The sequence below is a fragment of the Mustela nigripes genome, chromosome 1 (genome assembly GCF_022355385.1).
Source record: "Mustela nigripes isolate SB6536 chromosome 1, MUSNIG.SB6536, whole genome shotgun sequence".
NCBI classification, from domain to species: domain Eukaryota; kingdom Metazoa; phylum Chordata; class Mammalia; order Carnivora; family Mustelidae; genus Mustela; species Mustela nigripes.
Genome location: NC_081557.1, coordinates 40,161,814 through 40,177,344, shown reverse-complemented (window position 1 = coordinate 40,177,344; position 15,531 = coordinate 40,161,814). Strand labels below are relative to the sequence as shown.

Here is a 15,531-nt window from a genome sequence, read left to right as displayed (position 1 = left end):
ATAATTTTTCCGCTTATTCTTTCAGTTTTGCTAATTTGTTCTTCATCAAAGTCCACTTGCAGCTTATACCATGCTTTAATTTTTTAATTTTAACAATCTTTAACTCAACCTTTTTTCAGGAAATTCAGACACAATATTCTCTCATAGGCTCTCATATTTCGCTGGGCATATTCTCCATAAGGATTCAAATTTTAAAGTACACGTAAGGTGCTTATTAGAACAATGCCTGATACCACACCTATTATGCAGTAAATAATTATTATTTCTAAGATCCTCTTCTGCTTTGTCTAATAACTATTTGCTTGGGTGTTAGATCTTCTGTTGATTGGTGTCAACCTTTCACAGCATTGGTTTTCCTTGGATATTTGGTGGTTCTTGATTTTGTATTCATCTTCCTTCAGTATTTGGTGGTTCTTTGTTTTGGTATTCCTTGTTCTCTGTGCATGATGCTGTTCCTTTGCCATAGTTTGCTCTGGTGATTGTGAGGGAGGGCACAGTAACTAATATTCTGGATGTGAAGTGAGGCTTCTTTTCTTGGTTATAACCTCCTGGGGTACTGCCTGGTTCATCTGCTACAAGTTTCTAGAGTCACTGAGCTAGTTTAGGGGCAAATACCATTCCAGAGTACCCCTAACTTTGAAGAATGAATGGAAGGAGAAGCCAACTCGACCAGAGTTTTCAAATTCCATTCCCTTATGGTTGCTCTAGAACACTGTGCCCTTCCCCTACAGCCTAGCTCCCTGTTATCAATGGGCTCTGAAGCCTGACTCTTGCTCTTATTTCATATGCCCTCTGACTTTCAAGGAGTCCTCAAAATTCCAAAGCTGCTGGCAATCCTGAGGTCCAAAAATCTTCAATAATCTTGATTGGGTTTTTGTTTGTTTGTTTTTACAATTCTGTGCCTTGGTTCACCCGGCAAATTGAGATTCATACGTTAAGACTCAAAGTACGTTTTCTTCTTTGACTCATAATTCTTTAACCATATTTCTTCTCTGAACTTACAGTTTCTTGTATACACCTTTATTGCTATTTACAAGTCTGTGTCCTTTCCTACTGAACTGAATAAATGAACAAATAAAAGATAAGCTGTCCAAAGTTCTATCAATGACACTAGTGTGCCCACTAGATTCTTTTCTTTATGTAGTCTTGAGAGGTGACTTACACTTCATGTCCTTTTTAGATGATAAACATTCTGATATTACTAAAATTTGAAATTTATGGTACAGTGGACCAAAAATGAAAAAAGTTTATCTTGTCCTATGTATGAAGAAAATGACAAGGATGAATAATCCTAGGGAAAACCATTAGGATGGAAATGGCTTATTCTTAGAGAATAGATAATTTTAACACTTTAGAATGATTCATTTCTAGACAAGTTTATGCTAACCCTACATGATTATTATGTATTCAATGGGAAAAGAGTAATAGAATAGTGTGGGCTTTGTCTGGTAGATGTGATTCGGACGCATTTGCTACTTACTGGCTTTATCAAACTGGATAAGCAACTCAAACACTCTGAGCCTGTGGGAGGGCAGTCTTCTAAAATGGCTCACCGAGCTCTCTGCCTCCTGATACTCATGCCTCTGTGTAATACTTTTTTGGAGGGTGAGGGTGGGGGATATATTCCCTATGCTTTACTTTTCATCCCTGTGACTTATAATTAGAAGTTTGTATCTCTTAATCTCCTTCACCTATTTTTCCCATTCCCCTAAAACCCCTCTTCTTGGGCAACCCCCAGTTGGTTCTGTATTTATGAGTCCGTTTCTGTTGTAATACTCTCTCCTCTTGGATGTGGGCTGGATCTAGTAACTTGTTTTTGGTCATTAAAAATCAATAGAAATTTAGGGGCACCTGGGTGGCTCAGTGGTTAAAGCCTCTGCCTTTGGCTCAGGTCATGATCCCAGGGTCCTGGGATCGAGCCCTGCATCAGGCTCTCTGCTCAGTGGGGAGCCTGCTTCCTCCTCTTTCTCTCTGCCTACTTGTGATTTCTGCCTGTCAAATAAATAAATAAAATCTTTAAAAAAATCAATAAAAATTCATTTCTTAACAGTTCTGGAGGCTGGGAAATCCAAGATCAAGGTGCTAACAGATTCAGTGACTGGTGAGAGCCTGCAACCTATTCATTTAGTGACTTGGTTTTAATGGAGAGGACAAGGAAAGTGATAGGATAATTCTTCCAAAATTAGATTGTAAAAGTTTGTGACTTCTGTCTCACTGGCTGGCACTCTCTCACTTGCTCACTTTGATGAAGCCAGCTGGCATGTTGTAAGCAGCCCTATAGAAAGGTCCATGTGTTAAAAAGCTAAGGGCAGCCTCCCATTCAGTCCAACAGCCTGTGAGAAACTGAACCCTGCCAACATGAGTGAGTTTGGAAGGGATGCTTCCCCATCGGACCCCTGACATGACTGTAGCCCTGGCCAGTAACTTCACTGCAGCCTGTGGAAGACTGAAGCAGAGTCTGAAGCTAAGCTATACCTAGATTCCTGACTTCTAGAAATTGTGAGGTAATCATTTGTTATATAGCAGATAATGCAAAGCCCTAGCTTCCTCATCTCTAAAAATGGAGTTGATAGCATACCTCACAGAGGTATCATAATTAAATGAAATAATATATGTAAAGCATTTGGCATCTAATTTATATTTTGGGGGTGGAGTGGGATGGGGGGATGGGGTAGCTGGGTGATGGGTATTAAGAAGGGCACATGTGATGCGCACTGGGTGTTACACACAACTAATGAATCACTGATTACTATATCAAAAACTAATGATGTACTATATGTTGGCTAATTGAACATAATTTAAAAAAGAAAAGATTTAAAAAAAAGTTCTATAGTTGAAGATCTCTGGAAAATAGTGCCTATAATACACACCATCCTCTTAAAATTAAACAATGCGTGTAAGAGTCAAAATCCTGCTATAAAAATAGCAAAATTTAAAATCCTTAAAAAATATATATATGTGTATATATATACTTTATTTATTTATTTTACCACCATTAAGTTTTGGGTTATTTATTTTGCAGGAATAGTAACCAGGACATTACTCATACCCTTGTGATAAACATTTCATAAAATATGTGTGAAATACTTAGAAGAGTGTCTAGCGTATGTTAACATTTACTAAGTATTAGGACTTACTCTCCAGGTTAGATACTATTACAGCACTAGAATGCAAACATTCAACTTATGTTTCCCTTTTAAAAATTTGAAAAACTATCGTCCTAAACTTTTTTCCTCCCATTTCTGCCATTTATTCTTTTTTAAAAAATTAAATTCAATTAATTAACATGTATTATTGGTTTCAGAGGTACAGGTCAGTGATTCATCAGTATATAATACCCAATGCTTATTACATCACATGCCCTCCTCAATGTCTATTACCCAGTTACCCCATCCCTCCACCACCCTCCCCTCAGCAAACCTCAGTTTATTTCCTATGATTAAGAGTCTGTTGTAGTTTGTCTCCCTCTCTGGTTTCAACTTGTTTTCTTTTTACCTCTCTTCCCCTATGATCCCGTTTTGTTTCTTAAATTCCACATATCAGTGAGATCATATGATAATTTTCTTTCTCTGGTTGACTTATTTCGCTTAATATAATACTCTCTAGTTCCATCCACATCATTTGCAAATAGCAAGATTTCATTTTTTTGATGGTTGAGTAATATTCCATTGTGTATATATATACCACATCTTCTTTACCCCTTTGTGTCAATAGACATGTGGGCTCTTTCCATAGTTTGGCTATCGTGGACATTGTTATAAACATTGGGGTGCAGGTGTCCCTTCAGATCACTACATTTGTATCTTTGGCATAAATCCCTAGTAATGCAGTTGCTGGGTTGTAGGGTAGCTCTACTTTCAACTTTTTGAGGAACCTCCATATTGTTTTCCAGAGTGGCTGCACCAGCCTGCATTCCCATCAATAGTAAAAGAGGGTTCCCCTTTCTCCAGATCCTTGCCAACACGTGACTTTGACTGATTTTAGCCATTTTGACTGGTGTGATAATAGATACATTTAAAAAGGTAACTATTAACTCAAGCCCACTAAATTTTATCTCTACCAGGTAATGTCTTGTTATAACACTACTTACATTAAAATAATGACTTTTTAATAATGCTATAGCATTTTATAGTGGTTCTACATACATATCTTATTTTTCAGAGTAGGAACCTGATTAAAACTGTGGCATAAGAAATACATGGTTTCAATCCTGGGTTTCTGCCACAGAGTTCCTAAAACTCAGGAAAATTTTTGTCCTTCATTAGGAGTCCCTTCTCAGTTTATGTTAAGGAAGTAACTTAGATAGGGCCCCCAGATAGCCTCAGGATGGAGCTGGTCACCAGAAAGACCTAGTCAAAAGATTGGAACTTTCACACCCACCCACTGACCCCTGGGAAGGGAGAAGTAGGGGAAGGCTACAGATTAACTCTCTGTAAAAACTTGTGAACAAACTGAGCTTCTGGGTAAGTAAACACATTAAGGTGTGGGGAGAATGGGCTGCACAAGAGAGCCTGGAAGCTCCTTGCTCCAACCTATATACCTTGCCCTGTGCATCTCTTCCATCTGGCTGTTCCTTACTTACATCTTTCTATAATAAACTGGTAAAGGTAAGTAAATTTTTCTCTGAGCTCTGTGAACAGCTCTAGCAAAGTAATTGAACTGGAGGAGAGGGTTGTGGGAATATATGATCTTTAGACAGCTGCTAGGTTGACAACCTGGACTTGCTATTGGTATCTGAAGATCCGTCTTGTAGGATTGAGCTCTTAACTGTGGAATCTGACACACTATCTCCATGAGTAGAGCCACGGTTGTTTCAGTGTTTGACTGGCTAAATATTAGATAAATGCTCCATGCATACACCAAACAATTCTTCAGTGGTTTTCATAACAGGGTTTAAGAAAATAAAGTTTGAACTTCAGGCCTTTCTTTCATAAGCTCTATTCATCTCTCATTTTAGCAGAGTTTAGTTGATAAAAGTCTGCTTTTTTAGAGTACAAAATTAAGTGAAACAAGTACGATTTATTGGTGTTGCACTATTTAAGGAGTGCTGGACTTATTAGATGATTTCAGGAACACTGAGAACCTCCTAAGTGGTAATCAATTTACTGTAAAATTAATAAGACTCAGAATTTCAAGCTCACAACAGACTAGAGCTCTGTCTGTATTGTACCTGACTTGAAACTGAAGCCTTGAGAGTACCTTGTTTTCTAGAACAAGTACACAGTTTGTCAGAGAAAAATTTCTTTCCAAAGCTTTCCGGGAAAGGGATATTGGCTTAGTTCCCAATGACAGCTGTCTGGTCAATTTATGGTGCTTTGATAGACCATATTTATATTTAAAAGCTGGAATGGGTACTTGAAAGTGAATTGCTGTTAAGGTAGACCTGTTCTAGAGTGATCTTTACTGCTACCTCCTTAAATAGGTGCTTGGGAAGGGGAAAAAGAGTGAATGAACGAATGTTGCTGAGTGAACATGGGAGCTTCCAAAAGTATTTGAGGCTTTGACAATATACATGACTTCCTAATTCTTTTAAAAGATGATGTCTAACCTTTTCATTTATGTAGAATAAAAATTTGCATTTTAAAGGGCCTTCTGTAAACCCAAAGTACTCTATGTTAGCAATTAATTATTCCATAGCTGTATCATGGTTATATAACCTACCACAGAATTGCTTAACACTTATGAAGTGCTCGGAAAATTTACATCAAGAGTGATCTTTAAAAAAATAATTTCTTTTAAAATCATCTCTATATCCAATGTGGGACTCGAACTCACCACCCCAAGATCAAGAGTTGCATGTTCCACCACTGAGCCAGCCTGCTGACCCGAGTGACTTTTTTTTTTTTAGAGAGGGAAGGAGAGAGCATGCGTACGCAAGAGTGGGAGGGCATAGGGAGATGGCAACAAGACTATCTTTTTTTTTAAAAGATTTATTTATTTGACAGAGAGAAATCACAAGTAGACAGAGAGGCAGCCAGAGAGAGAGAGAGAGAGGGAAGCAGGCTCCCTGCTGAGCAGAGAGCCCGATGCGGGACTCGATCCCAGGACCCTGAGATCATGACCTGAGCCGAAGGCAGCGGCTTAATCCACTGAGCCACCCAGGTGCCTATCTTAAGCAGGCTCCACACTCAGAACAGAGCCCAATCTTGGGCTCTATCTCACTACCCTGAGATCATGAGCTGAGCCAAAATCAGGATTTGGATGCTTAAATGACTGAGCCATCCAGGTGTCCTCCAACAGTGGTTTTTAAAGTATTGTTTTTGGAGGCACCTTGCTGGCCCAGTCAGAAGAGCATGTGACTCTTGATCTTGGGAGTTGTGAGCTCAAGCCCTGCATTGGGTGTAGAGATTACTTAAATAAATAAAACTTAAAAAATAGAATATAGTTTTTGTAACATGGTGAAAAGCCTTGGAACAAAATCTTATTCTGTTATTCCCAAACCAATTCAGTGCTCTTATCATTAAGACTAGAGTTTCCCTGCATATTTTGGGCAGGGAGGTAGGCACTACTTCTTTATAAGAAATCCTAAAATCATCTGGTGGAAGGAGTTCAAAATTAAGTTTAAAAATAATTCCAACAGTGAAATTCCCAAGGGTGAGTCCCTTTTGCTCTTCTACCAAAAATTCTGGAAGTCTCTTCCTTGAGGGACAGGGGAAAGGTGATAGCAAAAAGGACATGGTGGTAGCATGAAGAGTTTATTAGATGAGGCTTAAAGACCTAATATCATCTCTTCACTCAATAAAAACATATTTAAGGCCAAATCTGTGCATTTTTATACATCATGGACCTTTGTTTGATTAATGCATTACACTTATGACAAAATATTATCACCATTAAATTTTACATGCTTCCAAATTTAGATAGTTGGCAAATTTGTGCCAGAAAACCTAGCATGGAGATATATGGGATGAAAAGAAATCCAACATATGTTCCCTGGTCTTAAGACTGGAAATGGAGAATCCTTCAACAAATATATACATTTCCTAAAGGGGTCTCTAAAGTCCTGGGTCTCCTCGGAAGTATATTAAGTGCCCAGTATCACCTAACTTTGAGCTCTTCGAAAGATAGGGTTCTACAGAATGGATATTGTCTATACTAATGATGACAACAGCTCTTCCCTCAGTGCCCTCTGACATATTTACAAATACCCCTTGGAGATGATAACCTAACTCCAACCCCTTTTCCTGTTTGAGAACCACAGTGGCTTCCCATTGTACTTGAAATAAAATCCATACTCCTTATACTGGCCTCTAATCACCTAAGAAATCTGATTCATTCCTACATCTTTGATTTCCATCATGCTCATGGTGCTCTTTATTCCATACATTCTAATCTTTCTGTTCTTCAAACATACCAAGCTCTTTTCTGATACAGGGTGCTTGCATTTGCTTTCTCTCCATCTGGAATATTCTTCTCCCAATCCTTCATTTGAAAGGCTCCTTATCGCTCAGGCTTCAGCTCAAATGTCACTTTCTTTAAGACTTCTCAGATTAACTCAGTTAATACTCTCTTATTAAACTTAAAAAAAAAATCATACCATATTTACAAGGGTTTTCAACAAATTAAAGGAAAAATAAACAAGTTTGTTCTCAAGTTAATTTCTAATTTAAAGCACATACCTGATTCACGACTAGCCTAATCTTAGCTAGTAAGTAAAATACATTTATCAAGCTGTCCCACTAAGAGAAATAAATGGCATTTGATGATACCTAATAATGTCAATATATGCATGGATTTTGTTTCTCATCTATAAAATACTACCCATGGCAGAATTCTGAATGATAAAACTATGGTAGATGGCTAAATAACAAGAGATCAGGCTATCCGTTTGGGATGGCACTCATCTCATCATTGTGGTTAAGGTGACCAATAAATTCTAGTTTTATATTGCTTTCTGTTTAGACTACTATGTTACGATGATTGTGCCAATATTAATAGAAAATCCAATGAAACTATCTTAAACAATAAAGGGCATTTATTAGCCTACATAACAAAAAAATTACAGGCAGAATAGTGATGAAGCATGGTTCAGTCAGGGTTCTGGTTTCATTTCTTACTATGTTACTGGCTCTCCCTTCTTCTATGTGTTGGGTTTATCTTTGGGCTAGAGAGATGCAATTCTACGTCTCCCAAGTACATAGGACCTTTATTAACTGAGGATACATCTTTTCTCAAAGTCCTTATAATAAACAATCTACCCTTGCTTTTCACTAGACTGTACTGGGTCACATGAAATTCTGAACCAATTCCTGCGGTCAGAGTAATACTATGCCTTAGTAAACTTTGATCCAGGCTTCTGAACAATTTTTGTAAGTGCAATGGCATTACACTGACCAATGTTTTTCAAATGGTGGGCCGTAACCCAAGAATGCATCATGAAATTAATATTTGGGTCCTAATCATCATTTAAAAGATTAAATAGATTTGAGATTACATTGCACATATACTATTTTATGAAACTGGTGCTTACACATACACATCTGGATCATAATGTAAAATCTGTTTCTTATGAATTGGGGTAAAAAAATGTTTGAAAGCCACCATCTTAGGCATAGTAGGTTCACTCCCTAAACTGTAGTGGAGTTAGTTAGCTGTCGCTTAAGTACACTGATTACATAAGAAAAAAATGGATACCTGAAAGAAAACTGATACAGTTTGGAAGAGGAAAATAGATGCTGGGGACAGCAATTTCTATTGCAGCCTGTCTGACACTTAATTATTTAATCTATCCTGGATCCCAATACAGTCATAACCAAGCATATTTTAATTCTTCCAATGTTTTCTCAATTTCAAAGTATATCTCCCTTCCAAAAAAAGCACTTCATTCCCTTCCCAGTTAAGTTTCCATGGTGGGGCAATATATACATTTTTATCATTTGGTTGGTAGAAAGTATTATGGTTAAAGATTCATTGAAAAGCTTGGCTTCTCCATCACAAAGGATGAATACCCAACTTTTGTATGAACATGGACGGGATTGGAAGAGATTATGCTGAGTGAATGAAGTCAGGCCAAGAAAGTCAATTATCATATGGTTTCACTTATTTGTGGAGCATAACAAATAACATGGAGGACATAGGGAGATGGAGAGGAGAAGGGAGTTGAGGGAAATTGGAAAGGGGAGATGAACCATGAGAGACTATAGACTCTAAAAAACAGTCTGGGGGTTTTGAAGGGGCAGGGGGGTGGGAGGTTGGGAGAGCCAGGTGGTGCGTATTATGGAGGGCACATATGGCATGGAGCACTGGGTGTGGTGCATAAACAACGAATTCTGTTACACTGAAAAGAAACTAAAAAAAAAAAAAAGTATAAGTGTAAAAAAAAGCTTGGCTTCTAGGGAAAAAAACCCCATATTCCAAATAACTGAGCACATCTTTATTGAGGCTTAAATTTAGATCCTATTTGACAAGAACTTTAGAGCTCATTTTAGTTTAATCAAAAACTAAGGACTACAGAGGATGAACTTATCTAAGGTAGTTAATTAGTTGCAGAACCCAAGTCTCTTGACACCTGCTTTAGAATTCTTTCCATTGTACTAATTAATAGTGTAGCTATACCAACTTAAAAAAAATGAAAGTACTGAACATGAATAAATTCCAGAGGCACCTAGATTTACACTGCTGAGAGATTCTTTCAAGAATTGTAGATAAATTATATTTTTGGAAGTAATACTGCATTTTTAGGGAAACATGGGAGCTTACTTACAAAATGTCACTTCTGTAGTCTTTGATAGGCAAAGAATAGTTATTGCTTTGCATTGTTAAGGCAGCCAAAGAACTTTAAAGCTGATTTTTATAATGTTACAGTATAAATTGTATTACACTTAATACTTTAACTTTTAAGGTAGGGAATTCAATCACTGAGCACATTTTGTACGATTAGAAACTAAGTTCTATGAATGATTCTAAAGAAGTCCTAGAAACAAAAAATGACAATCAGTGGATTTATATGTGTGTGGTACTAGGAAGCAATCCTCATTAAGAAATCAAGGCAATTTCATTTACCTTAATTTTCATTACTAGTATTTTTTAAGTAAACTGTATGCCCAATGTTGTGCTCAGACTCATGACCCTGAGACAGAGTCACATTCTCTACTGACTTAGCCAGCTAGGAACCCTACAATTTCGGTTACTTTAGATTCAAAGTGGAAAAGTCCTTTTGGGTTAGATAGCACTAGGTGAACTGTTTCATGCATAGGCAGAAAGGTTAGCTGTCATTTGAGGATGTCTTTTTTTAGTCCCCAAATCTCTTCCTTTAAGAGTTGTTTCCTTTCTTGGGTGAAAGGATTTATGAGACTTCCCTCTAGCTCCAGAAAGAGCCTCTAGTATCTGGAATCTTAGGGAGTACTAACAGTGCTCAAGATTTGCTTTGCTTTTATTTAAGAAAGGCAAAGTCTGAAGGGTAGATAGGGTTTAAATATGAAGGATAAGAATCTTCTGTTCTGGGATTCAGTTATGGTACCTACAGTAGGTTAGGGTAATAAAGAAGTTGCTGTCTGGAACTACATTTGCCCATCACCCAACAGGTCCCAGGCCCACCTTCAGGTGCTAAAAGTCCACTCTCAACTAGCCATACATGGTATCCATAGGTTAGCCTGAGAGATTACAGAACAGATGAGAAATTGGCATTGAGAATCAAGTTGGGTGGGGTTGGCAATAAAGTGGTCTATTATCAGATAGCAGGGTCCCAGTCAACAGACTTGGGTTTAATGAAGGATCTAGACCCTCAGAGGAGGTTCCAAGTAAAGAACCGGAAAGAAAGAGAGGTATTATATCTCAAGAGGATGATACCCTAAACAAATAACTTAAGGGCTCAGGTTCAGTAATCACGAGTCTCATTATCAAACTTGAGGTATCAGCCAGACAGGGATATTATGGCATTATGTGTGCCTCTCAAATTAGGGTAGATTTAATTCTAGGATTAGCTGACAAAAAGTACTGCATGTAAGAGCAATTATGAATCTTTCTTGAGAATAATTTTCCTTGATGGCAACTTAATCCCTATTTTTACACAGTTTTATATTAAAGTAAGCAGTCATATTTTGAAGTAGACAGCTAATTTTAGGTGAATCTGGAGAAGAAAATACAGGATTTCAAAGAAATGCCCAGACTTTAGTAGGGAGTTTTAGCTATGCTCCAAAAGTCACTGTTTGATGCTCTTTATAAAGTTTGAAAGGCAATGACCATAAAAAGTACCTTCTATGGGAAAACACTGTTCTTTGTTTTGTTTAGTAGGCTCTACATCCAATGTGCGCCTTGAACTCACAGACCCTGAAATCAAGAATTATATGCTGTGCTGACTGAACCGGTCAGGGACCCCAACATTTTAAATTACATTCTGTTACTTCATATGTGACCTTAGGCAAATTCAAAAATTACTTAATCCCACAGGATTGCTATAAAGATTACTGAGAACATACAAGCATCCAGTAAGATAAAATGGGTGATTAATGTGACAAAACCTGGGCTAGCAATGCTTAATCTTGCTGCCTTAGATTGGGTCAGGTCCCATGGACTGGAGGACTGTTAAGATGCCAGAGAACAAAAACCCAGACTAGAAGTGAAGGTGTAAGTAAAGTTTAAACGGGACATGATTGGATATAAAAGAGAACTAATATACGCTGTGTATCTTTTCCTATGACCTGTTAGGAATTTTAGATACATACTCATTTAACCCTATTAATAGCCCTCAAAGAAGGCATAATTTTACAGATGTGAAAACTGAGGAACAGGAAGGCTCAAACTACCCAATGTTAAATAGCTAGCTATGCAGAGAAGCAAGTCCCCCAATGTAGTCGTGCTACCACATTCTGCTTTGTGAGGGGAGGTCCTTCTACTCTCCAAAATGAAAACTGGGTTTGAATAAGTGAGATTAAATATATACTAGCTACCTACATAGGAGAAACACAAAATATAGGACACTGAGCTGGTGACCTGAGATATGTAGATGTGATGCAGAGATCGTAGGGACAGCAAAGTCAGACCTCCTTCATAGAATTCTAAGGATAAACTGATAGGGGTTTCATATCTAATTATTTTCTTTAAGTACAGTAAAACCTCATTAGTCTACAGTATATGGAATTTACAATACTCTACATAGGAACTGAGAAACAACGAAAATATCTGGTAACATTCTTCATACTTCCCTCCCCCAATAGCTGAGCTTGGATCAAAGATGTGTTATTATTTAGTGACTTCTGCCTAATGACCTGAATTCTAGGTAAAATAAATGAGCCAAAACCACAAAGTGTAACTAACATTCTCTACAATGCAGATATACAAATATAAACTACCATATCCTATTCCATTTTTTGTTGATTCACCAGAATTTTTTCCTTTACTGGGAATTTTACTTTAATAAGGCCTTTTGCTAGGCAATGGACACACAGAGCTGAGTAGACCTTGTAAGAGCTTAGTCCATTTAACACTGGGAATCATGAGGCCACCAAGAGTTCACAACTGGGACACCACAAAAAATAGGGCCAAAACAGAAAGACACAGAGAATTAAAGTACCAATGATAAATTAGGTCAAACTATTCAAAAGCAAATAGGAGTTTGTCAGGAAGCAAAGGGAAGGAATATTTTTTGAGACCTGAAAGCATGCAACAGTGTGATGTGTTCAAGGAATGGCAAGGCATTCCATGTGATTGGAGAGCCGGGGGTTTGGCAGGATTCATAGTGATTAGATCCTAAAGAGATACATTATTTTAAGACCTATACATTAAGTCTTGTGGATTAACCTTTCCCAAAGTTAAGACCATGTATTCTTTGAAATCACAATGTGAAGAAGAAATAACAATAATAATACATACTTAAAACTTCTGATTCTTTAGCTTAAAATCTAAGAAGTATAAAAAATATGAATCATTTTATTTAAAACCCCGAAATAGCAGAGATGAAATCATCTTTTATTTTCATCTTATATTTGGTTATCAAGAGACATGCAAAACCCTCTTAATTTTAATGAGAACAGTGTTTTTGTGTCTTTTTATCACATATCCGCTTAATATTAGGTGTAATGTTGCTAAGTCGAATCCGCATATGAGGTGCAGCATCAAGTCTTTTCCTGTATTTCGTTTTTGTTGCGGCATAATATGAAAATCCCGTTTCACACAGGTGCATTGTAGCAAAAGGAAGAAGTACACGAACTGCACGCCTCGCAATGCTTGGGTACTCTTGAATTAGGCTACTCCAAAAATCATTTAGTGAAAGTTCACTGAAATTTTGTTTCACTTGAGAATCAGATGTTAAATCAATCAGGCTCTCATAGTCCCGTGCTACTAATGAGACTGGCTTAACAGTTACTGTAAATGGATTTCTAACCCAAGTGTTATTGTCATTTGTTACAGGAAAATATTTTAACAGAGTAGAGCGCAAACCCCTTAGGTGCTGCACAATGGCACTACAAATATCTTTATCGACTGTAGAATTAATTTCAGTCAAAAAGTCACTGAGTGTAGGAAAACAATCAAAATTTTCTTCTTCTACAGATGAAGCCCAAAACTCTAATTTTCTTAACAATGATGACATTTTATCAAAAACTGTAAAAACTGTTACATTTTTTCCTTGCATTGATAGATTAACCTCATTTAATTTAGTAAAAATATCTGCAAGATATGCAAGTCTTAGCAGCCAAGATGAATTTGTTAAACAATCAGATAGTCGAAAAGCAGAATCCATGAAAACCAACAATTCACGACGAAGCTCAAAAAGTCTTACGAGAACTTTACCTCGGGAAAGCCACCTCACCTCTGTATTCAGAAGAAGTGCTGTGTGCTGGGCACCCATTTCCTCACATAAAATTTTTAGTAGCCTGGATTGATGTGGTCGAGCTTTAATGTAATTGATGATTTGTACTGCCTGATCTAGCACATTTTTCAGAGATGCAGGCATTATTTTAACCGCTAGTGCATGTCTATATAATAGGCAGTGACTACTGGTGCTTTCGGGAGCCACATATTTTATCAAGGTGACAGCCTCAGCAATTTTCCCGTCCATTGCCCTAGAAGCATCGCTACAAACATCAACACATTTTTCCCATTCAATTTCATGTTTCTGCATAAAACTGTTGATGCAGTTGAAAATTTCTTCACCAGTAGCATTACTTTGCAAAGATTCACATAAGAGTAGGTCTTCCTCAATAGATTTATTAAACCTGTAACGAACAAACACAAGCAGCACAGCCAGTCCTGACACATCAGCTGATTCATCTAGCTGCAGTGAAAACCCATCACAAATTTTCAGTCTACAAACAAGCTCTTCTTCAATGTCAGCAGCAAGATCCTTAATTCGACGTGCAACAGTACTATTTGATAGTTGTACTGCATCTATTTTTTTACTGTATTGTTCATCAAACATTCGCATCACAACATCTTTTGCACAAGGCTTGATAAGCAATTCTCCAATAGTATGAGCCTCTCCACTCAGGGCTATATGGTAACTTACATTGTATGATGCCTCTGTAGCACTTTCATTATCTGTATTGACAATTTTAGGTGTTGGAGGTTTGTTATTTTCAGGTGAATCAAGATGTTGCTTGAAAAAGCTTATGTCTTTGTCTTTGTAGGCAGCATGTTTAGTTTCCAAATGTCTTCGAAGTTTACTAGGGGCCAAAGAACTATTTGATAAAATTTTCTTACATAACACACACTGAGCATGAGGTGCATCTCTATTTCCAAAGTAAGTAAATCCAAAAGACAAGTAACTTTCATCATATTTTCTTCTTTTTGGTTTCTTACTAAATGTTGTTATTTTGTTGGAATTGGACATAAATTTGACCCTGGAAAGCTCACCTTCTGATTTTTTAGAAACTGAAGGCTGCAACTGTTCATCCTCGCTTTGTAATATTCCAACCTTTTGATCATTTGATTCAGACACAATTTGGTAACAAAAAGATTCTACTTCTTGTTTAAGACTTCCTTGTTTCAACAACAGATCCATAGGCAATGTGTTTGTGGTACAAAACATGGTTAATTTAGAATAAACATTGAGTATCACAAATGTGTTGAAATTATACAACAGGATACACAGAAGATGAGCAATCATCAAAGAGATGATACAGAGCAACACATCAGTTAATTTGTAAATGCTGCCTATGCATCAATGCGCAGATGGAACATCACACGTTCGTGTATCAGGTGATTTCTCATGCGACTTCCTGGTGCTCTCAGGTATGGCACACCTTTTCTTAAACGTAGATTATCACATAAAAATAAAGCTATAGAAATGAGTTTAGTAGTCTTAAACTTATATTTGAAAATAAAGTATAAAGAAAACGATTGTTAGCATTGATCTTTTTCTCAGAACACTTATTAACGTAGAGAGTATTAATGTTCTATAAAACACACCTTGGGAACCACTGGGGTAAGAAATAATGAAGTTAAGTAAGTACATTTTTAACGAAGGGACCTTGAGGAATATGTCCCACAGCAGGGGTTGGCAAACTTTTTCTGTAAAGAGCAATACAGTAAATATTTTTTACTTTATGGGCCATATGGTCTTTGCTGCAACTATTCAACCTTGTAGTTGCAGCA

At 37.2% G+C, this 15,531-nt stretch overlaps 1 protein-coding gene across 4 annotated transcripts in view; it reads right to left on the bottom strand.

The window, feature by feature from the left end:
* Positions 1–12,885: 12,885 nt before the first annotated feature.
* ZBED5 (zinc finger BED-type containing 5) overlaps positions 12,886–15,531 on the bottom strand; it is a 6,264-nt gene continuing 3,618 nt past the window's right edge. For 2 of the 4 annotated variants that reach the window (XM_059408177.1, XM_059408197.1), the window contains exon 3: positions 12,886–15,215. In XM_059408177.1, coding sequence (XP_059264160.1) covers positions 12,959–15,043 — 2,085 coding nt within the window. In that variant the 5' untranslated portion in view covers positions 15,044–15,215 and the 3' untranslated portion in view covers positions 12,886–12,958. The remainder of the gene's footprint in view (positions 15,216–15,531) is intronic. The other 2 variants (XM_059408187.1, XM_059408205.1) reach the window with 2 other exon arrangements.